General features: G+C 68.7%; 6 protein-coding genes across 9 annotated transcripts; 2 read left to right on the forward strand and 4 right to left on the reverse strand.

The window, feature by feature from the left end:
- The first annotated feature begins 40 nt into the window (after positions 1-40).
- On the forward strand, positions 41-6,684 carry CACNB3 (calcium voltage-gated channel auxiliary subunit beta 3). Of its 2 annotated transcripts, XM_071729455.1 has the most exons (14): positions 41-232; positions 386-478; positions 3,071-3,193; positions 3,274-3,396; positions 3,483-3,598; positions 3,681-3,745; positions 3,838-3,857; positions 4,083-4,163; positions 4,373-4,431; positions 4,571-4,680; positions 4,787-4,938; positions 5,035-5,130; positions 5,216-5,365; positions 5,476-6,684. In XM_071729455.1, the coding sequence occupies exons 1-14, from the start codon at positions 191-193 to the stop codon at positions 5,746-5,748; spliced, it is 1,503 nt and encodes a 500-aa protein (XP_071585556.1). In that variant the 5' UTR covers positions 41-190; the 3' UTR covers positions 5,749-6,684. The 2 variants fall into 2 exon arrangements, with proteins under 2 accessions (XP_071585556.1, XP_071585557.1); XM_071729456.1 differs by lacking the exons at positions 41-232; positions 386-478 and adding an exon at positions 1,921-2,061.
- A 178-nt stretch (positions 6,685-6,862) lies between these two features.
- DDX23 (DEAD-box helicase 23) lies at positions 6,863-12,520 on the reverse strand. 2 transcript variants are annotated; one of them, XM_071729451.1, is made up of 17 exons: positions 12,412-12,520; positions 11,618-11,832; positions 11,379-11,477; positions 11,178-11,274; positions 11,039-11,104; positions 10,777-10,915; positions 10,562-10,692; positions 10,368-10,480; positions 10,148-10,291; positions 9,267-9,492; positions 9,002-9,147; positions 8,742-8,919; positions 8,385-8,627; positions 8,125-8,276; positions 7,907-8,015; positions 7,601-7,775; positions 6,863-7,478 (listed from the first exon to the last, which is right to left on the reverse strand). In XM_071729451.1, exons 2-17 carry the CDS (start codon positions 11,830-11,832, stop codon positions 7,255-7,257), a joined length of 2,457 nt encoding a protein of 818 aa, XP_071585552.1. In that variant the 5' UTR covers positions 12,412-12,520; the 3' UTR covers positions 6,863-7,254. The 2 variants fall into 2 exon arrangements, with proteins under 2 accessions (XP_071585552.1, XP_071585551.1); XM_071729450.1 differs by having other exon boundaries at positions 10,562-10,695.
- Positions 12,521-12,961: 441 nt separating this feature from the next.
- Positions 12,962-15,779, reverse strand: RND1 (Rho family GTPase 1). Its single transcript, XM_071729394.1, has 5 exons — positions 15,594-15,779; positions 15,429-15,516; positions 14,053-14,162; positions 13,821-13,955; positions 12,962-13,719 (listed from the first exon to the last, which is right to left on the reverse strand). Exons 1-5 carry the CDS (start codon positions 15,711-15,713, stop codon positions 13,474-13,476), a joined length of 699 nt encoding a protein of 232 aa, XP_071585495.1. The 5' UTR covers positions 15,714-15,779; the 3' UTR covers positions 12,962-13,473.
- Positions 15,780-15,947: 168 nt separating this feature from the next.
- Positions 15,948-18,937, forward strand: CCDC65 (coiled-coil domain containing 65). Of its 2 annotated transcripts, none has more exons than XM_071729393.1 (9): positions 15,948-16,043; positions 16,355-16,470; positions 16,555-16,722; positions 16,804-16,973; positions 17,111-17,249; positions 17,326-17,523; positions 17,601-17,819; positions 18,243-18,395; positions 18,491-18,937. In XM_071729393.1, the coding sequence occupies exons 2-9, from the start codon at positions 16,360-16,362 to the stop codon at positions 18,827-18,829; spliced, it is 1,497 nt and encodes a 498-aa protein (XP_071585494.1). In that variant the 5' UTR covers positions 15,948-16,043; positions 16,355-16,359; the 3' UTR covers positions 18,830-18,937. The 2 variants fall into 2 exon arrangements, with proteins under 2 accessions (XP_071585494.1, XP_071585493.1); XM_071729392.1 differs by having other exon boundaries at positions 16,028-16,110.
- Positions 18,938-19,072: 135 nt separating this feature from the next.
- FKBP11 (FKBP prolyl isomerase 11) lies at positions 19,073-20,952 on the reverse strand. The gene is made up of 6 exons (XM_071729395.1): positions 20,769-20,952; positions 20,280-20,345; positions 19,708-19,795; positions 19,568-19,601; positions 19,393-19,463; positions 19,073-19,310 (listed from the first exon to the last, which is right to left on the reverse strand). Exons 1-6 carry the CDS (start codon positions 20,895-20,897, stop codon positions 19,093-19,095), a joined length of 606 nt encoding a protein of 201 aa, XP_071585496.1. The 5' UTR covers positions 20,898-20,952; the 3' UTR covers positions 19,073-19,092.
- A 1,375-nt stretch (positions 20,953-22,327) lies between these two features.
- Positions 22,328-25,320, reverse strand: ARF3 (ARF GTPase 3). The gene is made up of 5 exons (XM_071729396.1): positions 25,176-25,320; positions 24,173-24,362; positions 23,939-24,049; positions 23,704-23,828; positions 22,328-23,480 (listed from the first exon to the last, which is right to left on the reverse strand). Exons 2-5 carry the CDS (start codon positions 24,318-24,320, stop codon positions 23,319-23,321), a joined length of 546 nt encoding a protein of 181 aa, XP_071585497.1. The 5' UTR covers positions 24,321-24,362; positions 25,176-25,320; the 3' UTR covers positions 22,328-23,318.
- Positions 25,321-27,251: the final 1,931 nt, after the last annotated feature.

Consider the following 27,251-nt stretch of genomic DNA (forward strand, 5'->3'; position numbering starts at 1 on the left):
GGCCGGACGCCACGGGGATGGGCGCGGGGGGCGGGCAGGCGGGGGCGGAGACGGCCGGGACGCCCCGGCGGCCCCGTGTGATGCGGAGCGCGGCGGTGGCGGCGGCGGCGGCGGCGCGGCCCTTGCCGGTGGATCGCCGTGATCCGGTGCGGGGAGGTCCCCTCCGGTACCCCGGTGGGTGCCACCGGGAATGTCCTCCCCGGCTCAGTCCACCGCTCCCGGCTCCTTCCAGGTGAGCGAACCGGAGCTCTCCCGGCCGCCGCGGGCCCGGTGAGGCCCGGTTCGGTTCTGCCCGCAGCGCGGGGAGCCGCTGGTGGCAGCGCGACGGTACCGCCGGGTACCTCCCGGTGCTCACCGGCCGCCTCCGCCGCTCCCCACCCCGCAGAGCCCCCGGAGGCTCCCGAAGCGCAAGAGCCGCTTCAAGCGTTCGGACGGCAGCACCTCGTCCGACACCACCTCCAGCATCCTCCGCAGGCAGGTGAGCGGGCCGGCACCGGCACCGGCACCGGGGCGGGGCAGCCCCGCCAGCCCCCCCGGGGGCAGCGGCTCTGCGGCTCCGCATCAAGGCACGAACCGGGGCGGGGGGCGGGGGGGGGAGCGGCCGAGCGTCCCCGCCCCGACTTCCGCACCGGGAAGAACCGGGCGGCCGCCCCCGCCCCGCCGCTCTCCCGGGACCGGGGCTGGGCGCCGGCACCGGGCGCCGGTGGCATCGCAACAGCCGCTCCCCGCGGCTAAAAATAGCGAGTGCTGCGTCAGGGCCGGGCCGGCTGCCGGGTACCGGCACTGCGGCGCGGTGGTGGCGGTGGGAGACCCCAGGGAAACTGAGGCAGCGGAAGGGGAACGGATTTGGGGAGGGGGTCCGCTTTGCCGCCCCTCCCGGTCCATCGTTCGGCATCGGGCCTTTCGCGGGGGGAGCTACAGACCCCCCGCCGCCCTCTGCCCACCTCACCCCGGCCTCAGCCGTGCCCCCTGCCCCGGCTACCGGCGGGGGAACGGGGAACGGGGTGGTCCCGGGGAGGACGGGGGTTCCGGTAGGGGCGGCCTTGGGGGGTGCAGAGCGGCCCGAGCACTCCGGTTCCCTTCCACGGTAGCACCTGCCTCCCCTCGCCCCGGTATCCCCCGATACTCCCGGGGACCCCCCGGTCCCGGCCCCGCGAGGCCCCTTCAGCACCTCGGAGAGGGCCCGGACCGCCGCGATACCGGTACCGGTGCCCGGTGCCTGATGCCCGGTACCCGCGACCGGTCCCGCCGCTGTCCGGAGCCCCTGCCCCGCCGAGTGCTGCCCCGCGACCCCCCGGTCCGGTCCCACCGGTGTCCGACCCACTGCGCGGTAATGGGCCGGGCCGGACCGGTCCCCGGGGGCCTGTGGCTGCCCCCCTCCTCGGGGGCGGGGGGGGGCGCGGCGGGGGGGGCGGGAGCGGCTCCGGCCCCGCCGCAGGGCTCGCCCCGCAGACGGGGCTGGTACCGGCTCGGGGCAGGACGGGGACCGCCGTACCGGAACATGGAGGTACCCACCGGGACCCGCCCCCGCCGCTGCCCCGGGACCCCGGGCCACGGGCTGCGGGGTTCGGCACGGCCCCTCCGCTGCCCCCCCGGGCCCCCTCTCCCCCCTCCCCAGGACCTGCCCGCTTTGCGAACTGCCCCCCACCCCTCCCCCGGGACCTGCCCCGGGGCTCCGTCCCGGTGCACCGGGGCCGCACGGGACCCCCGGCTGGCAGCGCAGCCTCCCCTGGAGGTCCCACCGGAGAGGAACCGGAGCCCCCAGTCAGTTCTCGGGAAAGGGAAACCGCGACCCCCAACCCCCCCTACCCATCCTTCGGATGAGCCGGCGGGGGCGGCTCCGTGAGCCCCGGGGGGGCGGCGGGAGGCGGAGGCGGGGAGGGGCGGGGAGGGGCGGCGGCGGCGCGGAGGAGCGGGCAGGGCCAGCCAGAGCCCGAGCCACAGCCGGAACCGGAGTCGGTGCCGGTACCGGAGCCGGGCGGGGGGGGCGCGGGCGGCTCGGCTCGGCTCGCCCCGTCTATGTCGTTTTCTGACTCCAGCGCTACCTTCCTGCTCAACGAGGTACCGGACCCGGTACCGGGGAAGAGGAAGGGGGGGGCTGTGCCCTGGGGGGCCGACAGTGGGGGTGGGGGGGCTGTTCCGTTCCTCGGGGCGCGGTGATTGCGCACCGGGGGTTGTGCTCGGTGAGGGGGGGGTTGACAGTGCTCGGTGCCGGGGGTCGTGCCCGGTGCGGGGGGGGCCCCGCCGCCCCCCGGCCCTTTGTTCGCCGCGGTCGGTCTCGCCCCCGAACCCGCCACCCCCGGCAGGTGCCACCGGACCCCGAAATTGGGCTGGGAGGGGGGACACCGACCCCCGTGGCCGGGGATTCCGTGGGGACCGAGGCGCCCGGCCGGGGGCTGAATGGGGGGGTTCGTGCTGGTGCGTGTGTGTGGGACGCTGGAAACGCTGTGCTGGGGACGCTGCGGGGGGGGCGGTGAGAGCGAGGGGGGGGTGGCTGTGATGGGGAGGCCATGTTGGGGGGGGCCATGCCGGGAAACCATATTGCCTGTGCTGGGGTGGGGGGCGCGGAGCCCCCCCGGTGCGAGCGAGGTGGGATGAGGTGTGTGCGGGGCTGTGTGCGAGGCGGGGGGGCCGGGACCGGGACCGGGGCAGCGGCGCTGAGCTGAGACCGAGAGGGCCCGGGGGCTCGAAGGAGGGGGGGGGGGGCTCAGCCACATTCAGGGACCTATAAATATTTCAGCGCAGCTTCTGCGCCTGTTCCGGGCGCAGCAGGAGCCGGGCAATTACCGGCGGGGTGGGGGGAGCCCGGGGCGGGGGGCTGCACACCGGGCACCCCAAGGTAGGGGGGCGGCTGCCCCCAACCGCTCCCTCCCCGGGGGTCTCCCCCCCAGGAGGATGGGGCTGCATCCCAGGGTGCTGCCACCCTCCCAGCGCCCAGCTTGATGTCACCGTGAATGCCCCAAAAGGGGTCAGGGGGGTCCCCTCCTCGGGCTGGCACCTGCCCAGGGCGAGTTCCCTCTTTATGAGGGGGGGTCCCGCAGCCCCCCGGTACCCAGCCCCGTCCCCCCAGGGCTCGGCGGACTCCTACACCAGCCGCCCCTCCCTGGACTCAGACGTGTCCCTGGAGGAGGACCGGGAGGGTGCCCGGCGCGAGGTGGAGAGCCAGGCCCAGCAGCAGCTCGAGAGGGCCAAGGTAGATCGGGGACACCCCCTGGGAGGGTTTAAGGAGGGGAGAGGGGGATTTGGGGGGTTCTGACCCCCCCTCTTTTCCAGCACAAGCCCGTTGCCTTCGCCGTCCGCACCAATGTCAGCTACTGCGGGGCGCTGGACGAGGAGTGCCCGGTGCAGGGAGCAGCCATCAACTTCGAAGCCAAAGATTTCCTGCACATCAAGGAGGTGATTTTGGGGTGCTGGGGTAAAGAGGGTCACAAGAGACACCCCCTCCCCCCCCCCAAGCCTCACCTCTGCTCTCACTGATTCAGAAATACAGCAATGACTGGTGGATCGGGCGCCTAGTGAAGGAGGGGGGGGACATCGCCTTCATCCCCAGCCCCCAGCGCCTGGAAGCCATGAGGCTCAAGCAGGAGCAGAAAGCCAGGTAGGGAATGGACACCCCCCCCCCCACGACCCCCCCAAAACCCCCTCCCTGAGCCCCCTCACTCTCCCTCCTGCTCCCCCAGGAGAGCTGGCAACGCCTCGGGCCTCGGCGACAGCGGGAGCCGGCGATCGCCTCCCCCCTCCTTAGGTAAGGGCAGGTCCTGGTCCAGGGGGTCCAGGGGGGGCCCGGGGGGGTCCCCTCTTTTGCTGTCACCAACTTCTGTCTCTTCTCTCCCCAAGCCAAGCAGAAGCAGAAGCAGGTGAGTCCCCTGGGCAGGGGGACATAATGGGGAGGGGGCAGCAGGCAGGGCTCAGTGCAGCCACTCTGGGGTGGAGACCCCCCACCACCACCCTTTGCCCCCCCTTATGGGGCTGGGGGCCCGCAGGGGGCCGGGGTTCTCTGGAATGGGCAGGTTGACCCTTTTCTCCTCAGGGGTGGGAGCACAGGGTGCTGACTTGTCCCCCCGTGTCCCCCTCCCTTGCAGACACAGCACATCCCACCCTACGACGTGGTCCCCTCCATGCGGCCCGTGGTGCTGGTGGGACCCTCGCTGAAAGGATACGAGGTACAGGGGGGAGGGGAGGGGGTCCTGCACCCCCAGGGTGGTGGCCTGTGCCCCCTTGTCCCCTCCCCACCCTGTCCCACGCGGGTGGGTGGGCAGATGGCAGGGCCCAGGGCTGCTGGCAGGGCGCCGAGCGGCTGCCACCTCCCTGCCGGTGCCATCTGCCACCAGCCCCCCCGCGAGCTCACCGGGCTTGGTGGCCCTGCTGGCAGGTGACTGACATGATGCAGAAAGCCCTCTTCGACTTCCTCAAGCACAGATTCGATGGCAGGTGAGAACTTCTCATTGCCCTCCGGGACCTCCTCCACCCCATCACGGCCCAGAGAGGGGTGCCCAGGTCCTTCACCCCCCTCCCAGCTTGGCCTCAGGGTGCATCCGGGTCCCCAGCACCGTCCCTCTGTCCCCCCCAGGATCTCCATCACCCACATCACAGCTGACCTCTCCCTGGCCAAACGCTCCATCCTCAACAACCTGGGCAAGCAAGCGATCCTGGAGCGCTCCACCACCCGCTCCAGCATCGGTGAGGGGCTGGGCTCACCCCAAACCGTAGGGACCCCCCCTCCCAGGGTTAGCCTGGCTTGACCATACCCCCCCACCCCGTTTTTCCCCTTCCCCATCTCCCCCAGCCGAGGTGCAGAGCGAGATCGAGCGAATCTTTGAGCTGGCCAAGTCCCTGCAGCTGGTGGTCCTGGATGCTGACACCATCAACCACCCTGCCCAGCTGGCCAAGACCTCCTTGGCACCCATCATCGTCTACGTTAAGGTGTCCTCACCCAAGGTGAGGGGCAGGCACGATTCAGGGGAGGGAGGAGGGCATGGTTGTCCCCGTCCCCCCCGCCCCGAGGTGCTGTCACCCTCTTGTCCCTTCCCCCAGGTCTTGCAGAGGCTCATCAAGTCCCGTGGCAAGTCCCAGGTGAAGCACCTCAACGTGCAGATGATGGCAGCTGACAAGCTGGTGCAATGTCCCCCGGTGAGCAGGACGGTCCCCCCCACCCCGGGGACACCTGGGAGGTGGTCCCCAGCCACCCCTGACCCCTCTCCTTCCCCTTCCCCAGGAGCTCTTCGACGTGATCCTGGATGAGAACCAACTGGAAGACGCCTGCGAGCACCTGGCTGAGTACCTGGAAGTTTACTGGCGGGCAACCCACCACCCCCCCCACGCCCCCCACGCCGTCCCCTCGCCCACCGGCCTCCCCGGATTGCAGGTACCCCCCCTTTCCCCACCCTCAGACAGCTCAGGGGTGCAGAGGCTGGGATCAGGGGAGGGGGGGGGATCCCCAGAGCCTCCCCCAGCCCCCTCCCGCTTTTCCCGCAGAGCCGGGAGCGGGGGGAACATTCCCCCCTGGAACACGACAGTCTGATGCCCTCGGATGAAGCGGGGGACACTTCGCCCCAAACTTGGGGGGCCACTTCCCAGCGCAGCTCCCGACACCTGGAAGAGGAAGAGGAGGAATACGGGGACCCTTACCCCGACCTCTACCAACCCCACAGACCCCACGGCAGCCCCACGGCTCCCGAGCGCCCACCCGAGCGGAGCCAGGACAGGAACTGGCAGCGCAGCCGGCCCTGGGCCAAGGACAGTTATTAGTGGGGGGGTTTGGGGGGGGCAATTAGGGGTTGGGGGGCACGGCTGGGACCCGTTCCTCCCCCCCCCCCCCCCCAACCTGCCCCCAGCCCCACGCTGGGGGTGCTCAGACAATCTCCTTCTCTCGGGGAATCTCCTCCGCACCGGCAGCTTCCTCACACCCGGACCCACCCCCCCACCCCCCCCCCAGGTGTTCAGCCATAAAGCACAGGGTGAGGGGGGGGGCTGGGGGTCAGGATACCCTGGGACCCCCCCCACCAAGGCTCTCGGGGAGCTGGAGGGGCCGCACGCCTTCTCCCTGCCTCAGTTTCCCCCCATCGCAGGGCTGTCTCCATTCCCCGCAGGGCAGCTGCCATCAAGAGGGTGCCCCCCCCCTCCCCAAAAGACCTGCGGGTAACGGGGAGGGGGAGGGACAGCAGTGTCCCCCATCCCACGCAGACCTGAGGAAGAAGGGGAAGGTGCCCATTTCTCTCCCCCCCCCCCACCCCGGGGCTTGGCCTCCCCCCTCCCCTGCCCCTGCATGGGACCCCCGGGAGGAGGGGGCCGCACCACCCGCTTTGCTCTGCACTGATTTGTCCCCGTCACCACGGCCAAACTGCTTCATGTGTGTCCCCCCCCCTCCAGAAGGGGACAGGGGACAGCGGGGAGGAGCAGCCGGACCCCCAGCTGGGGAGGGGGCTGCTCCACACCTGCACTCACTGCCCCCTCCCCACTCTCCTCCTCCCCACGTAGCTGTCACCGCACGTCACCGCACACTCCTGTAAATACAGCACCCACTGCCCTCAGCCAAGGTGTGGGGGGGGGTCTGGGTGCTGGGTTGAGTCCCCCACCCTGAGGCGGTGGGTGGGAGGGTCTGGGGGGGGGCACAGATTTGTTATAATTTTTTTTGTAGAAAGCACCAATTTCCCTGTAACCAGTTTCAGAAACACAAAGAGTGCTGAGAGGCGACGTGTCCGTGTGTCTGGGGGGACAGGGGACACCCCACGGGGCTGGGGACAGGGTGGGGGGGAGACACAGGGCCCGATTCTGGTGGGTGCTGAAGACCCAAAGGCTCTCCTGACCGAGAGGTGGCACCCAGGGGTTGGGGACAGCACAGAGAACACAAGGAGGTGACATCTGGCGAGGCGGCTGCGGGTTTATTCCAACAGCCCAAAATTCCAGCTAAAAAAGGGACAAAGTGACCAGGGCTCTGGGGACAACCCTCCCAAAACCCACCCCCCAACCCCCTAAAACCCAGCACTGGCCTGGCAACAGGTGACCAGAGAGGGACCTGTCCCCAAAGAGCCTTCAGGAGCTCCACCAGACCGTGGGGAAGGTGTGGAGGGGAACTGGGAAAACAGGGGGGACATTTGGGGACAGTCTTGGGGACAGCCTCTGCCGTCAGCAGTCCCGGCTGCAGGGAAGGATCTGGGGGGCTGGGCAAAAAAGCCACCAGCAAAATCCCCCCATCCCTGCTGGTCCCGTTGTCCCCAAAGGGGTGACAGAAGAGGACGTGGGGGGGTGGGGGTCTCAAGCGAAGATGGTTTCTTCCCGTCGCTTCTTGGTGAGGATGGTGCCAGGTTTGTGCTGGGCATCGGGGTGGTTGGCCAGCTCGGGGGGACAGGAGGACACGGGGCTCTCCAGGATCGCCTGCTTCAGGTCGTAGAAGACAGTGGAATCCTCCTTGGTGAGGAAGGTGATGGCCACCCCGCTCTTCCCCGCTCGCCCCGTCCGCCCGATGCGGTGGATGTAATCTGCGAGTGGAGGTGGGGCGGGGGGGTTGAGGAAGGGACCTGACGGCCCCCATCATCCCCCCCGTCACCCCCATCCCCTTCATCATCACCCCAAAAACCTCCCCTCCCCCCCAAACTCTCACCCTCGATGTTCTTGGCCATGTCGTAGTTGACCACCATGGAGACGTCGTGGATGTCGATGCCGCGCCCGGCCACGTCGGTGGCCACCAGGATGTCCTTGGCCCCGGCCTTCAGGTTGGAGAGGGCAAATTCCCTCTGCTCCTGCCCCTTCCCACCGTGCAGGGTGCAGGCGTTGTACTGCAGGACAAATTTGGGGGGGTGGGTGTCACCGGAGCCACGTCACGGGGTCCCCGTGAGGGAACGGAGGTGGCAGGGAGGACCCCAACCCACTGCGGCCGAAGCTCCCAGCCCTGCCCGGCCCCTCTCACCCCCATTTTTTCCAAGGATTTGGCCAGCACGTCGCAGCCCTTCTTCTGGTTGACGAAGATGATGATGGGTGGGTCAAAGCCTTGCTCCAGGATGGCCAACAGCTTCTTCCTGTTGAGGAGGAAGAGGAGAGTCGGGCGTGAAGACCCTGAGGTGCCCTCCCGGGAGCTCCCTCGCCTTCGAGTGCCCCAGAATCACCCCAAAAAAGCCCTTTCCTCACCTCTTCTCCGACTCTGACATGAGGAAGACTTTCTGCTCCACCCTCTCGTGGGGTTTGCCAGCGGAGCCAATGTAGACCACGGCCGGGCGCCGGAGGTAGCTACGGGCCAGGCGTTCCACGGCGGGCGGCATGGTGGCCGTGAACATGACAGTCTGAGAGAGAAGAGCACCAAGTGGTGGCCAACGTGGCCAACCCACACCCCGACACCCCCTCCTCCAAAGCTTCTCCCCTCTCCACCCCACGCTCAGCCCCGCACCCACCTGTCTGTACTTGTGCTTCCCCGACTCGAAGTTGGCCAACATCTTCTCGGGGTCCTCGGCCTCGTCGGTGTCGGGTTTTTGGTTGGTGACAGGCATGTGCTCCAGGATTTTCTGGACATCAGGCTCGAAGCCCATGTCAATCATCCGATCTGCCTCGTCCAGCACCACGTAGGTGCAGCGGCTCAGCACCAGGTACCGGTTCTCCAGAACGTCGATGAGCCGGCCCGGCGTGGCGATGACGATCTGGGGAGGTCAATGCCATCAAGGTTGTGGCAGGAAGGTCGGTGGCCATCAGTCTGCGTCCCCTCGCCCCCCCTCAGTGTCACCCTCCCCCTGAAGGGGGGGGTCTCCCCTCACCTCGCAGCCCATGCGCAGGCGGAAGCCTTGGTCCTCGCGGGAGATGCCCCCGATCACGGCCACCGTGCGGATGCCCAAAGGTTTCCCAAATTTGATGGTTTCCTCCTCGATCTGCTGGGCCAGCTCGCGGGTGGGGGCCAGGATGATGGCGTAAGGACCCTGATCTGACTCCTCGATCCTGGGGATGCGTGGCGGGGTCACCCAGGGTGCCACCCAACTCCTCCTCCCCCCTCTCGTGTGGTGTCCCCCGTGCTGCTCACCGGTCGATTTTGGGCAGGGTGGTGATCCAGACCAGAAGGGGGATGAGGAATGCTGCTGTTTTCCCACTTCCAGTTTCAGCCACACCGATGATGTCCCGGTTCTGGAGCCCGATGGGAATGGCCTGGCGCTGGATGGGGGTGGGTTCCTGGCCAGGGAAACCTCAAGGTTAGGAGCAGGGAGAGCAGAACTTCCTCCTCGTCACCCCTCAAAGATTTGCCCCGATTTTTCTCCACCTCCCCCCATCCTTAAGGTCCCCGTCCCCACCTTGTAGCCACACTTGTCGATGACCTCCAGGATGTGGGGGGGCAGGGAGGAGTCCTTCCAGGAGCGGATGGGGTTGGGGATCTTGCCCCCCTTGGTGGTGATGCTGTAATCCTCACGGAAAATCCGCCAGTCCCTGTCTGTCATCTCATCCAACTTTTTCTGGGACCAGTGCCGGTCGTCCCAGCGCTGCTTGGCCTCCTTCTTCCGCAGCTTCCGCAGCCGGGCCCTGGGCAGGGGGGGGAGGAAGGGGTGAGGAAGGGGTGAGGAAAGGGTGAGGAAAGGGTGAGGAAGAGATGAGGAAAGGATGAGGAAAGGGATGAGGGAAGGATGAGGAAGTGATGAGGAAGAGTTGAGGAAAAGATGAGGAACAGATGAGGAAAGGATGAGGAAGGGATGAGGAAGGGGTGAGGAAGGGGTGAGGAAGGGGTGAGGAAGGGGTGAGGAAGGGGTGAGGAAGGGGTGAGGAAGGGGTGAGGAAGGGGTGAGGAAGGGGTGAGGAAGGGATAAGGAAAGGATGAGGAAAGGGTGAGGAGGGGGTGAGGAGGGGGTGAGGAAGGGATGAGGAAGGGATGAGGAAAGGGTGAGGAAGGGGTGAGGAAGGGGTGAGGAAGGGATGAGGAAGAGTTGAGGAAAAGATGAGGAAGAGATGAGGAAAGGATGAAGAAGGGGTGAGGAAGGGGTGAGGAAGGGGTGAGGAAGGGATGAGGAAGGGGTGAAGTCTCACCCTGTGCCTCTGGACTCACCCCACCACCCCCCAAAGGACGTGCTGCAGCCCACAGCCACCCCCCCAGCTCCACACCCTGGTCAGGCAGATGCAGCCAGCACCCCAAAATCCCCTCAGTGCCCTCTCCCAAGCTTCTCTCCCCATCAGGGCCACTCACTCTTCCTGCTCCTTCTCCTCCAGCGTCCTCCTCTTCTCCATCAGGTCCCCGTAGAACCTCGACTGTTCCCTTTTCTGCTGCTTCAGGTCAATCCCCGCGATGAAACCCCGACCCAGCAGCTGCACCTGGTGCCTCTCCTTGTACCTGCAGAGGGGCAGAACATCAAGGATGGGGCCGGGGCGCCCCTGAACCCCCCTTTAGGGACCCCCCCTCTGCTCACAGGGGGTTGTAGTCAATGGAGGTGTCCTCCGAGGCGTCCCACTCGAACACAAACTTGCGGTCGTTCAGGTGCCGCGTTCGCCGCCGCTTCTTCACCCCCCCCAGGTAACGCTCCTGCAGGTGGGAGAGGATCAGCAGGGAATGCCCCCCCCCTCTGCCCCCCCTAAAGGCCCTCAGCACCCCCCAAACCCCTACTTTGATGGCGTGGAGCTCTTTGCTTTTGTCTTTTTCCTCCCGGATTTTCTGCCTGCCCTCCTCGTCCTCGGTGCCGTTGGTTTCCCGCTCCATGCGCTCCCGGCGCTCCCGGCGCTCCCGCTCCTGGGGGTCTTCTGGGGAGCAGGGGAAGGGGGCTCAGGGTCCTGGCCCAGCCCCCGGGGGCAGGAGGTGGTGGGGGATGACACCTTCCTTACCCAGCATCTTCCTCCCCATCTCCTGGAACTGTTTCCTCTTCTTTCTCTCCTCCTCCAGCAGCCGCTGCCGTTCCTCCACCTCCTGCTGCCTCCGCCGCAGAGCCTCAGCTTCCCGCTCCGCTTTGGACAGGAATTTGGGCTGGGACAGGAGAGGGATCAGCTCAAACTTGGGGCTGGAAGCCACCCCCACATCACTGTGACAAGCCCCCCCCCCCAAAACACCCCCCTTGGGGTAAGGGGGGGATGAGGATCCCGCTCCTACCTTGGCTTCTGCCTCCTCCTCAGCCTTCTTCTTCGCCAGCAGCTCCTCCAGGGACAGGGGCTGGGCCTGGGAATGTGGGAGCAAAATGTCAGGAGCCCCCCTTTTCCCTCCCCACCCCCCAGCCAAGCCCACTCCTCACCTTCTCCTTCTTCAGGGCATTCTCCTCCTCTTCCTCCGTTTTCCGCGCATCCCGCTCCTTCCGGGATTTGGAGTCCTTCCCTCTGCTCGGGGATAAACTTCCCAGGAAAACAAAGAGGAATCAGGCACCCGGGGTCACCCCGCCAACAGGGAACAGCCCTGGAAAGCAGGGATACCCCAAAAAGAGTTGGGGGGGGCTCACCTGGACCGCTTCCTGTCCTTATCCCGCCGGTGCCCATCCTTGTCCCGGTCCCGGTCCTTCTTGCTCCGGTCCCGTTCCCGCTCTTTGTGCCGCCGATCCCTGGGGAGTGGGACGGTCACGGCGTGACCCCAACCCAAACAACCCCCCCCCTCTCCCTCGGTGGGGCCGTTGGGGACACAGGAAGGGGGCAGAACTCCTCCCGAAAAACCTGGGGAGCTCCCTGAACACCCCTCACTCACCTCTCTGCTGATTTGGACCGGGAACGGGACCGGGATCGGCTTCCTCGCCTTCTGTCCCGGGACCGGTGCCGTTTCCTGTCCTTAGAGGGGGGGGAACCCTTACGGTCCCGTTCACGGTCCCGGTCCCGATCCCGGTCCGGGGAACGGGAGCGTTTCCTCTCCTCCTTGACGGGGGATGCGTCCCGATCCTTCTTGTCCGTCAGTTCCCCGGCCATCTGCGGGGAAGAGGCTCAGACCGGGACCGGGACCCCGGGTGGGAGTGGGGAGACCCGGGATTGGGGTCCTGGCTGGACCTGGGGGGGGGACGGGACCTGGGAAGGGCACGGGGGGGAGGAAACCCGGAGCGGGGAGGGCTGGGGGGGTCTCAGAGGGGAGCCAGGAAGGAGGGGGAAGGGTTGGGGGGACCCCTGGAGGCGTCCGAGGGACCTGAGGGGTCTCAGAGGGCTCGGGGACCGCAGAAGGGTCTGGGGGACCCAGGGGGGGTCTCGATGGGAACCCGGGAGGGAGCGGGGAGGGCTGGGGGTGCCGGAGGGGTTCTGGGGGTCCCGGAGGTGTTCTGGGGGTCCCAGGGGGTGCTCAGAGGAACCCCGGGAGAGAGCGGGGAAGACCGGGAGGTGCGGGGCTCCGGGCCCTGCTGTGGGTGCCCGGTCGCAGCCCGGTGACGCGGTACCGCTGTTCTCCTGCCCCCGAGGCCCGGAAGGGTCCCTGGGCCTTTCCCCCGGGCCAACCTCCCGGTCTCAGCCGCCCTGCCTCCCCCTCCCGGTGTCTCCCGCTCCCCCCGGGGCCGCACTCACCGCCCCGCCGCAGGCCGAGGCCTCAGCACCGCCCCGCTGCTGCCGCCATGTCCGCCGGGCGCCGCGGGGCACGCCGGGAAAGCGAGGCCGCGCCCGCCCCGGGACTACAACTCCCAGCAGCCCCCGCGCCGCTCCGAGCCGCATCACCGCCCCCGCGGATCCCTCCGCACCGCAGAGCTCGGGACCCTGAGGACCCCGCGCAACCCCCGACCCCCGCAATCACCCCCTAAGCCCCCCCACCCCACCGGGTCCCTCTCCCCACGCAGCCCCTCCCCACTCGTGTGTGTGTTACAAAGAGAGCCAGGAAAAAGCCCGGGGGGGTGGGAGGGAGTGGGGGAACTTTTGGGGTTCCCTCCACCCCCGGAGAGGCACCCCAAGGACTTTGCCCCCCGCATCACCCGGGTGACAGCACAAGCAAACGTCAGTGTCACTGTCACCCTTCCCTGCTGGCACAGGAGGGACCCTACTACACAGTGTACCCCAAAAATAACCCCCCCTCCCCTTCCCCCCCCCCCCCCCCCCCCCCCCAGAGAGAGGAGCAGGCGCACGCTGCACGTGGGTGAGTGTTATATTTCCGATAATAAATAAGCTTTTTAATAACATTGACCATGGAACAGAGACCACCCCACCACTACCTCCCCCCCCCCCTCCCCCCAGACAGTCCATAAAACAGACCCCAGGAGCCCCCCCCTCCCATCAGGGTTCCCGGGGCCAAGCAGCAGATGAGGGATGGGGCAGCATGGGGGGGGGGGACAGGATGAATCCATGGATGAGCCCCCCCTGGAATTGAGGGGCTGGGGAGCAGCTGCCAAGCACCCACCACCCTGGACCACCCCTCAGACCTCCCCCCTTTGGGTGCTGCCCCCCAGGGTGGGGGCTGGCAGGGGCAGAAGGGTGATGGGGGGGCAGCAGCCACCCCTTCTTCCTTGGGGAGAGGGGCTCCAGGGCCCTGTCCAACCCCTCAACCCCACCCTGGGGACTCAGAGGGGGGGGGCTGGGGGCTTTGAGGAGGGGGTGTGTGTGTGTGCAGAGGAGGGGGAGGGTTTCACATGCCCCCCCCTTTCACATGACAGAGCAGCTTTTTGCTTTTTCCTTCTTGAAGGTGGAAGAGATGAGCTCGGAGCGGCTGGGGAGGTGCAGGAGTCTCTTGGAGAGGCTGCGGGGGGGACTTTTGGGGGGTTGGGGGGGGGATTTGCTGAGGCAGATGCCGGACACGGTCCGGAAGATGCTGTGGACACTTTTTTCCGAGGTGAAGGCTGAACATTCCAGGTAGCTCTCAGCTCCCAGCTGCCGGGCAGCCGCACAGCCCTGCAACCCAACCCAGTGTGAGGCACCCCAAAAAAAAAAAAAAAAACAAAAAAAAAAACCCTTAAACCCTCTCGCTGGGACCCCACCATCCCCTCCCAGACCTGCTCGTAGGAGATGGGTGCCTGCTTCTGGTGGGAGAGCTCCATCAGGGTGCTGAGGTCGGTCCTAAGGTCCGTCTTGCAGCCGATGAGCAGCACCCGCGTGTCGGGGCAATAATCCAGGATTTCGGACTTCCACTGCAGGGTGTGGGGGGGTGACACAGAAGAGCTGCCATCAGTCACCCCCAAATCGCCCCTGTTGGTGTTATAAAGGGGTCCCTGGCTCGGCCCTCACCTTTTTGGAGGCGCTGTCGAGGGTCTCGGGGCGGCTGATGTCAAAGCAGAGCAGGACGGCGTCCGAGTCGCTGTAGCAAAGGGGTCGCACGTTGTCATAGTAGGGAGAGCCTGGGAGAAACACCCCCAAAAATAATTAAAAAAAGGGACCCAGACCCCCACGTGGGAAGTGCTTGTGAAGAGGGGCACAGCCCCTTCCTGCCTGGGGTGGGGGGAGGCAGCTTTAGAGCCCCCTCCCCCCCCCCAAAAAAAAAAAAAAAAAAACCAAAAAAAACACACACCACCTCCGCTCACGTCGTCATCGTCCCCACCGAGGGAAATGATCCCGTGGTGTTTATATAACAGCCGCCCCCCCCCTTCTCATTCTGGGGGCCCCGCTGCGGGTTGGGGGACAGTTAGGACACGGGGGGGGTGGGCGAGGAGAGGGTGAGGGGGGGGCACCCACCCCCGGGAGGTCCCTGGGGAACCGGGACCAGCAGCACCGCACTGGGGGCTGCAGGGGGAGGGGATGCACGGGGGTGCGGGGGGGGAAAACGACTCTTCCGGGTAAGGGGGTGCCCCAGCAGCACCCCCCCTTTGCCGCCCCCGACCCCGAAGGGCCTCGGAGGGGGTTTTGCAGCCCAGACGCTCCGTGCGTGGAATAGCAAAGAGGCTGCGCCAGCGCATCGCCATAGCAACGCGGGGATGGCGGGTGGCGGGGACCCCCCCTCTGCCGGGGGGAGACACTGCAGCACCAGGGCAGGTCTATCCCGGCCCCCCCAGCCCTTCATGGGGTGCCCTGGCAATATGAGGATCACCCATTAGTGTCGTCGTCTGCCCCCCCCCCCACCTAATTTGCAGACAGGGTGGGGGCTCCCGCATCCCAGAGCCCAGCGGGGGGATCACGCCGGTATGGGGGGGCCACACCAATGCGGGGGACTCCTCTGGAAGGGAGCTCAGCCCTGTGCCCCCCTCCCACCCTGCGCCTGCTGCCTCCTTGCAGGGCCAGTCCCCGGGGAGTCCCTGGCACCCAGCTCCCCCCTGGCACCCAGCTCCCCCCGGCACCCCAGACACACGCCCCCAACCTGAATTAACACCCCCACCCCCCTCCCCAAAAGGGGATCCCCCTCAGGTGTCCCCACTGCGGCCCCCACCCTCCCCCCCGGGCACTGCGGGGACCCCGGAGCACCCACTGCAGGGCTCCCACTCCTGCGGGGTCCCCCCAAACCTCGGGCCTGCCCCCCCCCGCACCCCTCCGAGACCCCAAACCACCTTCCCCCAGCAAACGCCTCCAGCATCCCCGCACCAGGGCCAGGGCTGCCCCCGCCCCGCCGCACCCCCCGGTACCGGAGGGACCTCCGCACCCCCGTGCGTGCCTCCCAACACCCCCCCCGGTACCGGAGGTGTCCCAGAGGCTCAGTTCCACCCGCTGCTCATCGCTGGCCAGACACGCCGTGTAGTTCTCAAACACGGTGGGCACGTACGTCTGCAACGGCAGCGAGAGCGTCAGCGCCCGGTTCCGCTGCCGCTTCCCGGTGCTCGTTCCCCGTTAAGCCGGCTCACCTCGGGGTAGCAGTCCTTGGCCAGCACCTGCAGCATGGCCGTCTTGCCGCACTGCACGTCGCCCACCAGCACCAGCTTGCACCGGGCCGGTGGGGCCGGTACCGGCCTCCGCTCCCGCATGGCGGCGGCGGGGCAGAGCGCGGCCTCCCCCGACGCCCGCCCGCCCGCCAGCCCTGCGCCCCGCCGCCGCAGAGCCCTTATATACCTGACCGCCTCAAAGCCCCGCCCACCGAATCGCCCTCTCGCCAATCGCTGCAGCGGCCCGCGGCAAACCAGCCAATGGCGGGGAGGCGAGGGGCAGCCGGGCCCCGCCCCGCGGGTTGCGAGGCCGCTCCGCCAAGCCAGGGGGCGCCTGAGCGGCTGTGGCCGGAAGTGAGGCCTTGGGCCCGCCCCCTCCAGCCGGAAGTTCCCGTTGCTAGGAGACCGGTGGAACGCCGGCTGTTGGGCTCGGTGGGGTTTGCGGGAGATACCGGCGGGACCCCCGTAGGGAGGGAGGGGCTGGAGGGGTGTGAGAGAGGTTGGGCAGGGGGAGTCCCCAAAGCGGGGTGTCTGGGGGGGGGGCGGGAGGAGGAGACGGGAGGGGCCAGACGGGAACGGGGTCTGGGGGGCTCTGAGGGGGCACCAGGAGGAAGAGGCGGGGGGGGACCGGCGGGAATGGGGCTTGGGGGGGCTCTGAGGACAACCACGGAGGGAGGAGATGGGGTGGGAAGGGGGGAGTGGGGCTTTGGGGGGTGCCCGGACATCCCCCCCACCCCTCCCAGGCGCCATGGAGGGCAAGCGGGCATCGGGCCCCGCGGCGGGGGAGCAGGAGCTCCGGGCGCTGGCTGAGGAGGAGGCAGCCAAGAGGAAGGAGGAGATGCTGACCCGGTTCCTGAAGGTGCTCGGGGGGGGCTGGTTTTGGAGGGGGGGGTTGGCTGCGTGTTTTCCCCACGCTTCCCAACCCCCTGCTCCCCTCCCCTAGGACAAAGTGGCCAAGGAGGAAGGCAGCAGCACCCTGAACCTCCACAAACTCGACACCCAGTGGCGGGCGATGCTGCGGGCGGCCAAGGACGCGGAGCTGCGCAGGGACGTGGAGGTCCTCATGCAGACCTTCTCCCGGGTGCTGGACTGCAAGGACAGCGCCATCGAGGCACGAAACGGGGCAGGAGGGAGCTGGAAGGGTGGTGGGGACACGGGGGACTCCAGGGGTGACCCCTTGCAACCCGCACAGTCCCTGGTGACGGAGCTGGAGGAGGTGGAGGAGCAGCACTCCCGGGCCCTGCGCAGTCACCTGCAGAACCTCCAGCGCCTGCTCCGGTTCCAGCGCCGTCGCCTGAGCTGCCTGGAGGAGAATTACAACGCTCAGCTGCGGGCCCTGAGCTTGGAGTTTGAGGATGAGAGGTACAGGGAGGAGGAGAGGGACAGAGAGGACGAGAGGGACGGGGGTGGCACCTGCTGGGTGTCTCTCTCCCCGTGCTGAGCCCTCGCCCATCACGGTTGGGCCCCCCGTGGTTTCCCTGCGCTGTGTTCTCTCCCAGGAGAACCATCCTGGAGCACCAGGAGAAGGAAAGGTCCTCCCTGAGGGAGCTGGCAATGGCAGCCGAGCAGATTTATGCCAGGAGCCAGCAGGAGGACAGCCTGAACTTCCAGAGTGCCCGGGATGACATCAAGAACAAGGCAGGGGCTGGGAGGACGAGGAACGCAGGGAGGTTGGGTGAGGTGACAGGTCAGCAACGTCCCTGTCTGTCCCCAGAGCCTGCTGGAGAAGCAGTACACCCGCCTGGAGCTGGGGGAGAAGGTGGAGAAGCTCTGGGAGAAGTTCCAGGAGGCCATGCAGAGCTACGGGGAGGCCACCGAGCACCTGAAAATCGCTTTTAAGGCGCTGAAGCAGAAGGACAGGAAAAACGCCAAGGAAATAGAGCTGCAGGCCAAGAAGCTCCAAAAGCTCCAGGTCTCAGCAGGGTGCTGGGGTGACCCCCCCCTCAAAAGCGAGGCCACCCCATCCCCCTGCTCACCTTTTGTCCCCAGGATTTGGTGGCAGCCACCAAGGGGCAGATGGCAGCTCAGCTGAGGGAGAGCGAGGAGCAGAACCGGCGCATGAGGGTGAAGAAGGAAAAGGCCCTGAGGAAGCTCCAGGAGCTGAAGGCTGAGATGAGCCAGGCCAGGGCCAAGGCCCGTGGCAACCTGGGCACGTTGGTGATGCAGAGTGAGGGAGCCCTGAAGACTCTGGAGAAGGTGGTGGAGAAGGTGAGGTTGGTGCAAAAGGTGAGGTTGGTGCAAGAGGTGAGGTTGGTGCAGAAGGTGAGGTTGGTGCAGAAGGTGAGGATGATGAAGGTGAGGTTGGTGCAAGTGAGGTTGGTGCAAAAGGTAAGGTTGGTGCAGAAGGTGAGATTGGTGCAAAAGGTGAGGTTGGTGCAAGAGGTGAGGATGATGAGGGTGAGGTTGGTGCGGGTGAGGTTGGAGAAGGTCAGGTTGGTGCAAAAGGTGAGGTTGGTGCAGAAGGTGAGGTTGGTGCAAGAGGTGAGGATGATGAAGGTGAGGTTGGTGCAAAAGGTGAGATTGGTGCAAAAGGTGAGGTTGGTGCAAGAGGTGAGGATGATGAAGGTGGGGTTGGTGCAGAAGGTGGCCCCGTCCCCTCCTGCCCTGCCCTCACCCGCAGCCCCTCCCCAGGCCCAGCGCATCCTGAGGTTGGCCGAGATGTGCCGGAAGCTGGAGACGGAGCAGGAGAAGGTGCTGCCCTTCTACCCCTCCTCGCTGGCAGAGGGGGAGCAGGAAGAAGCCCAGCGAATCCTCCACCGGACACCGGAGGAGCCCCTGGCGCGGGTGAGGGGGGGCGGGGGGGCGGCCGTGGGGCAGCGAGGGGCCGGATCCGGCCCCCGGGGACCCCTCTCCCGCCCACCTCCCCGCCTCTCGCCCAGGTCGTGCGGGATTACGCGGGGCTGGAGCGGTTCTGGCAGAGATTCAACAAAGCGAAGCTGGAGGAGAAGGCGCTGGAGAGGGAGCGGGCGGAGCTGAACCGCCGGAACCGCCGCCTGCGGGACCTGCTGGGTCAGTACCTGGCCGGGATCTGCGTGACCCAGGAGGTGCTGGATAAACCCAACCCCCTCCTCAGCATTCGGCACAAGAGGTGGAACCCCGAGGACGTGTCCCGCGCCGGGGGGGACGCTGTGCAGGGTCAGCAGGGTGACAAACACCCCCCGAGCCTCTTCGGAGGGGAGGGGGGGCTGGAGCCCGCCCGCACTGGTGGCACCGGTTGAGCGTCACCCTCTGTCCCCAGCCTGGCGCTTGGGGACACCACAGTGACACCATGGCAGAGCCCGACTGTTTCCCCCCAATAAAATCCCAAACCCGCTCTGGGTGTTGAATTCTGGTCCCGCTGAGCTTTGTCAGGGTGGGGGGGGGGAGGGGTCCGAGACCGGTCTGAACCCCGAGTGGGCCCGGGATCTCGGGGGGTGCTGAGCCCCCTCCCACCTCCCAGAGCCGGGCAGAGCAGCCGTGGATGCTGAGGGTAAAGCAGTTTTTATTTCTTTTTGGCTTTATTCCTCTTCTCCTCCTTCATTTTTTTCTTGGAGAGCTTGGGGCCGCTGGCCTTGCGGTAGAGGTGGTAGCCAATGAGCCCCAGCAGGGCCGGCACTAGCCCGAGGCACAGCAAGGGCAGAACCTCGTTCACCACTTTCTGCCAGTACCCAGCCCGGGACAAACCCACCAGCTCCACCTCGAACTGCAGCACCGCATCACCTGGGAACCACGCGGGGCGTGAGTGGGGGGCTCGGGGGAGCAGGAGGGAGACCCCAAGGGGGACCCCGAGGGCTGCGCTCACCTGGGATGGTGGGGGGGGACCCCCGTTTGCCGTAGCCCAGGTGGGGGGGGATGATGGCTCTGCGCTTCTCCCTGCCACAGCCACAGACTCCCTCGGTGACGGTGACAGTGCCAGCGCGGGGGGGACACCGGGGGACACACCGACCCACGCCCCCCCAGCCCCCTCCCCTGCTTACCCCACACACATGTCCAGCAGACTCTGCTCCAGGCCTGCGAGGAGAGGGGGAAGAGGGGTGAGCGAGGGTCTCACAGCCCCCCCAGGCTCTGGTGAACCTCCCCGGACCCCCGTAGCCCCCCCGGGCCCCCCCCAGCTCACCGGGGATGACTTGGCGCTTGCCCAGCTCCACCTGGAGCGGGTCCCGGCTCAGGGAGGTATCGATGATCCGCCCGTCCTCCAGGCTGCCCTGAGGGGACACGGGCGGGGACACGGTGACCCCTGGGGACACAGCCACGGGGCTGAGCCGGAGATGTCCCCACGCGGGTCCCAGCGCCACCACGATGCTGGTGACAGGGCCACCCAGAGCCAGCCCGGGCCAGTCCCAGTGTCACCCCGATGTCCCCTTTATGCCCGCCCTGGTACCGCCCCAAAGCCGCTTCGGTACCGGCCCAGAGCCGTTCCGGTGCCACTTCCATACCTACCTCGGTACCTCCCCTGCCTCCGCCCCCACCCCCAGGTTCCGGTGCCATCCCCACGCCCCCCTCCTCCCGGTACAGCCCCAGTGCCAACCCCAAACATCCTCCCGGTGTCCTGCCGATACCGGCCCGGTACCAGCCCGGTGCCGCCCCTCTGTCCCCCCGCCCCGCGGTGCCTCCCCGGTGTCCCCCCCCTCCGGTGCCTCCCCCGCCCCGCCCGCCGCTCAGTGCTGACGTGTTCCTCCCGCCCCGCACCGTGTAGTGGATGTGCACCGTGTCTCCCGGTGCCGACAGCTCCGTGCAGCCCTCCGGGGGGGCCACCTGCAGCGGGGGGGGGTGGGGACAGGACGGGACCAGACACAGCGAGCTTGGGACGAGTCCCCAAACTTCAGGGTCCCCGCAACTCCCGGTCCCCCCATCACTCCCTGAGCCCGACTCCCTCCGCTCCTCCCGGTCCGTCCCCCCCTCCGCAGCCCGCTCCTCCTGGTGAACCCCCCGCTTCCACCCGGTTCTCCCGGTTCCCTCCTCATCCTCCGCCCGCTCCTCCCGGTGCCCCATTCGCCCCCCGCCCAGACCGGTGCCCCCCGGAACAACACGGGCCCGCCGGTGCCCCCGTTCCCCGCCGTCCCCCCCTCCCTTCCCGGTCGCAGCTCGCCGTCCAGAGGGGCCGCCGGGGGTCCCGGTGCGAGGTGCTCCCCACGCAAACCCCCTTTCCCCCCCGTTCCTCCGCGTCCCGGGGCTCACGAGAGTCTCCAGCCGCAGTCCCCGGGCTCCGGTTTCAGTTTCGCTCTCGGTGGCGCGGGCGGGCGGCGGGAGCGGCGGCAGCAGCAGCGCCAGGAGCAGCAGCGCGGCGGGGGACGACGGGGACGGCATGGCCGGACTCTCGGTGTCGGCGGCACCGGGACCGCCCCGCCCGACCCCCCGGGCCCCGCCCCCTCTGCTCCGCCCCGCCCCCTTCGGCATCGGGACCGGGCAGCCCCGTGTCCCGCCGGGGCGAGGATCCGCGGGATCGGTCACCCCTTTGGTAGCCGTTCCGGTGTCACCCAGGCCCGCTCTGACCCGGGACCGGACCGGCCGGGCTGTGGGGTTCGGGCGGGAAGGGGTCGTCCCAGGGCACCTGCTGGGGGCAGCACCCGGTGTCCCGGTACCGTCGGGTCTCGGTACCAGCAGGCGGCAGCACAGCCTGGAGAAACCGGAATCCACTCACGACCAGGACCACCCCCCCAGCCCCTACCAGGGTCCAAGACCCCCACTACCCACGGGGCTCCAGGACACCCCCTCCAGCGCCCACCAAGCTCCGGGACCACCCCCCGCACACCCCCCCACCCATCATCCCCATCCCTGCACCTGGGGGGGGCACCGGAACCGAGGGACACGGGACACGGGAGGGGACAGCCCTGGCTCAGGGAGGGTCACACCGACACGTGGGGGGCTGCCCGGGTCCCTCCCCCTGTGCTGGTGGCGATGGCCCTGGTGACGGCGGTGGCGGCCCCGTTGGTGGCAGCGGTGGCCCCGTTGGTGGCAGTGCCGGCACAGGTCTCGGTAGAGCTCCCGGACGACGGGATCGGCACGCCGGCCCCACCGGTCACCCACATACCAGCCCCGGTTGCCGAGAGGTGGGGGCCGGGGGCCAGGGCCTTAATGGGATTAGGGCCACCGGGTCACCGCCGCGCTGGCCCCCGCCAGACAAAGCCACCGGCTGGTGGGAACGCGCCGGTGCTGGCCCCGTGGCTGCCAGCCCACCCCCGTCACCCCCGGTGTCACCCCAGCCCACTCTTGTCACCCCCAAGTGTCACCTCCCTGCCTCCCAGCCCACCCCCCCCGCCGTGATCAGCCCCCCTCCTGCAGGACGAACCAGCTGGCTCGGTGTCACCAGCACGGGGGGTGACACGAAGCCCCCGGCCACCAACCCTCAGAGGGGACACGGGGATGGGGTCAGTGCTGCTGCTGCGACTCAGCCGGTCCCATGGCTCGAGGGGGGGGGGGGGGGAAGGGGGGGGGAAGGAGGTGACACCAAGGGGCGGGGGCTGAGCCCCACTCGCGCCCATCCTGGTGCTGGCACCGTCCCCACGCCCCGGCTGGGATTAGTGCTAATGGGATTTACCATTTCATCCAATATTCCCCTAAAGATGAGCCTGGGAAGGGGAGGGGGGGGGCCCTCACCCCCCCCCCCCCTCACCCCACTAAGCTCTTTCTAATTAAACCCAGCCCAGGGCTGTCCATCACCGTCCCCCTCTGCGGGACCCCCAGCCTTGGGGGGGGGGGGGGGAGGAGGCAGTGGAAGAAGAGCCATGGGGCAGAGCTACATAAAACATGTTTAATATCCAAGGGGGGGGTCAGAGAGGGAGGGGGGGTCGGGAAGGGGGGCGTCAGGGGTCACCCACCGTCTCAGGCGTGGGGTGGGGGGGACGGGGGGCGAGTACACACGTCCCCGGACGGGGCAGAGCCGCAGCGACACGTCACACACCAAGCACAGACCGGGGGTATAAATACGGTGCTGGGGGGGGGGGGGGAAAGAGAGGGGGGGGTGGGGTACAGTACGGGGCTGTCCATCTGTCCGTCCGTCCGTCCGTGAGGGGCAGGGACATACAATCACTATGCTGGCACGGGGGTGGGGTGCAGGCGGCCGGGGCACAGTGGGGGGGGACACGAAGCTTGGGGGGACCTATAGGGAGTCCCCGTGACCCTGTGCCCACCCCCCAAGGGGGGAGGGGTCGCGCTGCAAGGAGGAGGAGACCTGCCTCAAAGTGACATGGAGGGGGGGTCTGGGGACGTGTGGGACCCCCGGTTCATAGGGGGGAGGGTAGGGGGTGGGGAAGTGGGACTGGGAGGGGGTGCTGGGGGGTGTCGGGGGGGGAGTGTGTATGGTCCCAAATGCCCCCTGCGGCCCTGCTGCCCCCCCGGTTTGGTCCAGAGGAAGGCGAAGGGTGTGGGGACATGCACAGGGATGGGGGACCCCGGCATGGCCCCCCCGGGCAGAGCAGCACCGAGGTGGCCCCTCACACCCCCCCCACCCCCAGCTCCTCAGGGTTCAGCCTCCCCCCGTCCCCCCCCCGTGTCCCCCCCAATACTTTATACAGAGCTGGATTTCCACGCACGCACACACGAGATCCGAGGGGAACCGAGGAGACCCCAAAAAAAAGGCGAGAAAAAAAAAACCAAAACCAAAACCCAAACCAAACCAAACCAAAACCCCACAGCAAGCGGGGCGGGGAGGGGGCAGCTGAGGAGGTGTGTGGGGGGGTGGAGGGGGCCTGGCACAGCCCCGGGGTTATGGGGTGGGGGGCTGCCCGCTCACTTCTTGTTCTTGAGCTGGTTGGCGAGCCAGTCCAGCCCCTCGTAGAGCCCGTCCCCACTGGTGGCACAGGTGGCCTGGATGTACCAGTTACGGTGGCGCAGGGAGTGCAGCCCCAGCTTGTCCGTGATCTCCGCCGCGTTCATGGCGTTGGGAAGGTCCTGGGGGGGGGGCGAGATGAGGTGGGGGAGCTCAGACCCCCACCTCGACACCCTGGGGATAAGCACCACGCTGCCAGCCCCAACGCCGTGGGGATGGGCACGTTCCCACTAAGGCCCTGGGAGCGGGCACCCTCCCGCCTCAAATCACCCAGAACTGAGAACTCCCCCCCAGGGGTGGGCACGGCCCCGCCATGGGGGGGGGATCCCCCCCTCCCAGCCCCACCTGCTTGTTGGCAAAGACGAGGAGGACGGCGTCCCGCAGCTCATCCTCCGCCAGCATCCGCATCAGCTCCTCCCGCGCCTCGTTCACCCGCTCCCGGTCGTTGCTGTCCACCACGAAGATCAGGCCTGGGGTGGGGTGGGTTGAGGGGGGACACAGGGGGGTGCAATAAGCACGGGATCGGGCCCTCTGATCCCCCAACCTCATTCCACCTCTCCCAACCTCAGGGGTAACCTACCCTGGGTGTTTTGGAAATAATGCCTCCAGAGGGGTCGGATCTTGTCCTGCCCACCCACGTCCCACACGGTGAAGCTGATGTTCTTGTACTCCACCGTCTCCACGTTGAACCCTGCGGGGAGTGAGAGCAGAGGGAAACTGAGGCACGCGAGGCCACCAGCCCCTTCCTCCCGAAGGACGTGCAGGGGAAGGGTTCCCTGTCCCGGGGACCCCCCCCTCCAGGCGGGCTGCACACCTATGGTGGGGATGGTGGTGACGATCTCCCCCAGCTTCAGCTTGTAGAGGATTGTGGTCTTCCCGGCAGCGTCCAGCCCCACCATCAGGATCCTCATCTCCTTCTTCCCGATCAGGCTCTTCAGCAGGTTCCCAAAGATGTTGCCCATGGTGACGGCGGCGCTGGTTCCGTCCGCAGGCGAGGCCGGATCCTGCGGGGGCACCGGCAAGGCGCTGGGGTGGGGAGGGGGGCACTAGGGGGGTCCAGAGATCCCCCAGGCTCCGAGGGTGTGGGTTGCGTGGATTGGGGACCCCCACGTCCTGGGGATCCCAAAAGGCCGCATCCTGCCCTGTGTGCGGCCCCCTGGGGGGGTTGTGCCCCCGGCCCCCCGCAAGGGGACGGGCCGGGGCTGTGTGCTGGGGGAAACTGAGGCACCGATCCGGGGGGGCACAGAGCCGCCCATCCCGGCCCCCACGCCCACCCCTGCGCCCCCCAACCCGTGCACGGCCCCCCCGGCCCCGCAACCCCCCCGCCACTCCGCCCCCCCCCGCACCGCAGCGTTCGCTGCCGCCCGCCCCCGCCCCCCCCGCAGGACGCCCCCCGAATTCACCGCAACCCCCCCCGCACTGCGACCCTCCAACGCACCGCCCCCCCCCCGGAATCGCAGCACCCCCCAAAACACCGCCCCCCCCCCCAGCTCCGCACCGCCCCCCCCGCCGCATCGCCCCCCGCCCCCGCCCGCCGCACCGCCCCCCGCCGCTTCCCGCCCCCTCCCCGTGCCCCGCACCCCTCCCGCTGCACCGCATCACACCCCCCCCCCCCCCGCCGCCCTGAGCACCCCCCCGGTGCAATGTCCGTCCCCCCCATCCCCTCCGCTGCTCCGCACCCCCGATGCATCGGGCACCCCCAAACGCGTTGCAGACCCCCCCCCCCACGCCGGTGCGGTGCCCTCCGCCCCCCACGATGCACGGCGCCCCGGACTCCCCCGTCCCCGGTGCGGCCCCCCCCCCCCCCCCCCCCGCACCTGGTGCCGGTGCCGCTGCCCCCCACCCGCAGCTGACTCTGCACCGCTCCCGCCGCCGGAAGCGGAGGCCCCGATCGCGTCGATCTCGCGAGAGCGCCCGGTGCTCCCCCCGCCCCCCCCACTCCGCACCGTCCCCCCCTCCCGCACCGCTTCCCGCCCCCCCCCCACTCCTCCTCCCTCACCGGGCCCGGGGGCGCCCGCGGGGAGGGGTTTTGGGGGGGGGCGAGGGGGGGGCACGGAGCTCGCGAGAGTCGCGAGGCGTTTCCATGGCAGCGGCTGCAGCAGTGCGGGGGGGGGGGGCACCAGGACCACCTCCACCCCCCCCGACACGAGCACCGGGGGGCAGAGCCCCATCTGGGGGGGGAGCTGGGGGGGTTCTGTGTGCCCTGTGCTATCCGGGGGGGGCCGGGACCCCAATAACCGCACAGGGAGGGCCCCAATAACCGCACGGCGCTCCCAGGGATGCCCCCACCCACCCCCGCACCCGCACCGGGGTCCTGGGCCAAGCTGGAGCCGCCCCGGCCCGGCCCGGTGCATTACCGTAGATACCGAGACCGTCCCGGTGCCCCCGGTGTATGTCCTCCCCCCGCCGCGTCCCTCGATCTGCCCGGCTGTCCCCGCTGTCCGTCTGTCCCTCCCCGGTGAGACGGGACGGGATTCTCCCCCCACCTCGGTCCCACGGGAACCGGCAGCACCAGACTCCCCGACAGCTGCCGGAGGCGCTGCCCCCCACCGGTACCGGGGGGTCCCGAGCATCGCCCCCCCTCCTTCCCCGGGGACCCCCGTCGCGCTTCGCGGCGGTTGCAGAGGGGATGAGGAGAGGGGAACGGGGGCATCGGGGGGTGCTCGGGGCAACGGGGGAGCGAGTGAGGAGCGGGCGGGGGTCCTGGAGGGTCCGGAAGGAGCGGGGCCCCGGGAATGAACAGGGGTGGGGAGGTGGGGGTCGTGTTTGTCCCCCGCCGCTGGTGGCACGACCCCGGGCAGGGCCCTCCCGGCCGCGCCCCGGGGCCTCCCCGCGGCCGCTGACCTCAGCCCCGGGAGCCCCGACGGGGCGGCGGCTCGAGGGCGCGGACACGGCCCGGCCCGGCCGGGAACCGGGGCGGGGACGGGAGCAGCCGTCCTGAAGCAGACCCCTGCAGAACCGCTCCGGGGTGGGGGAGGTGGATGGGGAGGGGGTCCCTGGTGTGAGCCCCCCCCCCCCATCCCCTCCACCGGCTTTGTCCGTCCCTGCTTTGAGGCGGCGAGCGGCGGCCCCGGGCCGTGACGGGCGAGGGGGCTAATCCGGCCCCGCATGACTGGTCCGGGGAAACCGCCGCGGGGGGATTACCCATCCCACACCCCCCGCCCCCCTCCCGGCACCCAACCACAACGGGGGGCTCAGCTCAGGCCCCCCCGCCCCCGGGAGTTCACACAGTCACACGCTCCCCCCGGGCGAGGGGACAGCAGGGACAGATTCTTGTCCCCACCGAGACGGTGCCAGCACCAGTCCTGTGTCACCCTGCCCTAAACACGGACCCCCCCCCCCCCCACCCAGCTGGGCACCCCCCGCCTTTCCCTCCAGCCCCCCACGTCCTCCATCCACCCCCCCCCCCCCTCCATCGCTCCCCCCTCGGTACCAGCCCAGGCCGGGGGGCTGCACACCCGTGGGTGCCCACGGGGACGTTCACGGGGGACCCCGGGGGACTGATTGGGCCGTTGGACCCCGTCCGCATCCAGCCCGGTCCCCAGCGGCGAGAGGACTCGGCCGCCCCGTCGCACCGGGCATAAACCGGGACGGGAGAGGGGTCCGGGAGTTTCGGACGGTGCAACCCGAGAGTCCCGTTCCCGGTGGGGCTGCACGTCCCCGCCGCCCCCCTCCCAAACCCGAGGGTCCCGGGACGGTGTCCTCGGGGCTGTCCCCGGCCCGTGGTCCCCTGTGAGCCCCGGGACTCTGCCCCTCCCGTGCACCCGGGGCTATCCCGAGAGATCCCGTCACTCCGCCACCCCCCCGTGAGCCCCGGGCTGTCCCGGGAGATCCCGGGTTATTCCCGAACCTACTCCTCCTTACTCCGGGAGTTGTCCCGGGCCGTGCCGGGC

This window comes from Heliangelus exortis, chromosome 31 (assembly GCF_036169615.1).
Source record: "Heliangelus exortis chromosome 31, bHelExo1.hap1, whole genome shotgun sequence".
Classification (NCBI taxonomy): domain Eukaryota; kingdom Metazoa; phylum Chordata; class Aves; order Apodiformes; family Trochilidae; genus Heliangelus; species Heliangelus exortis.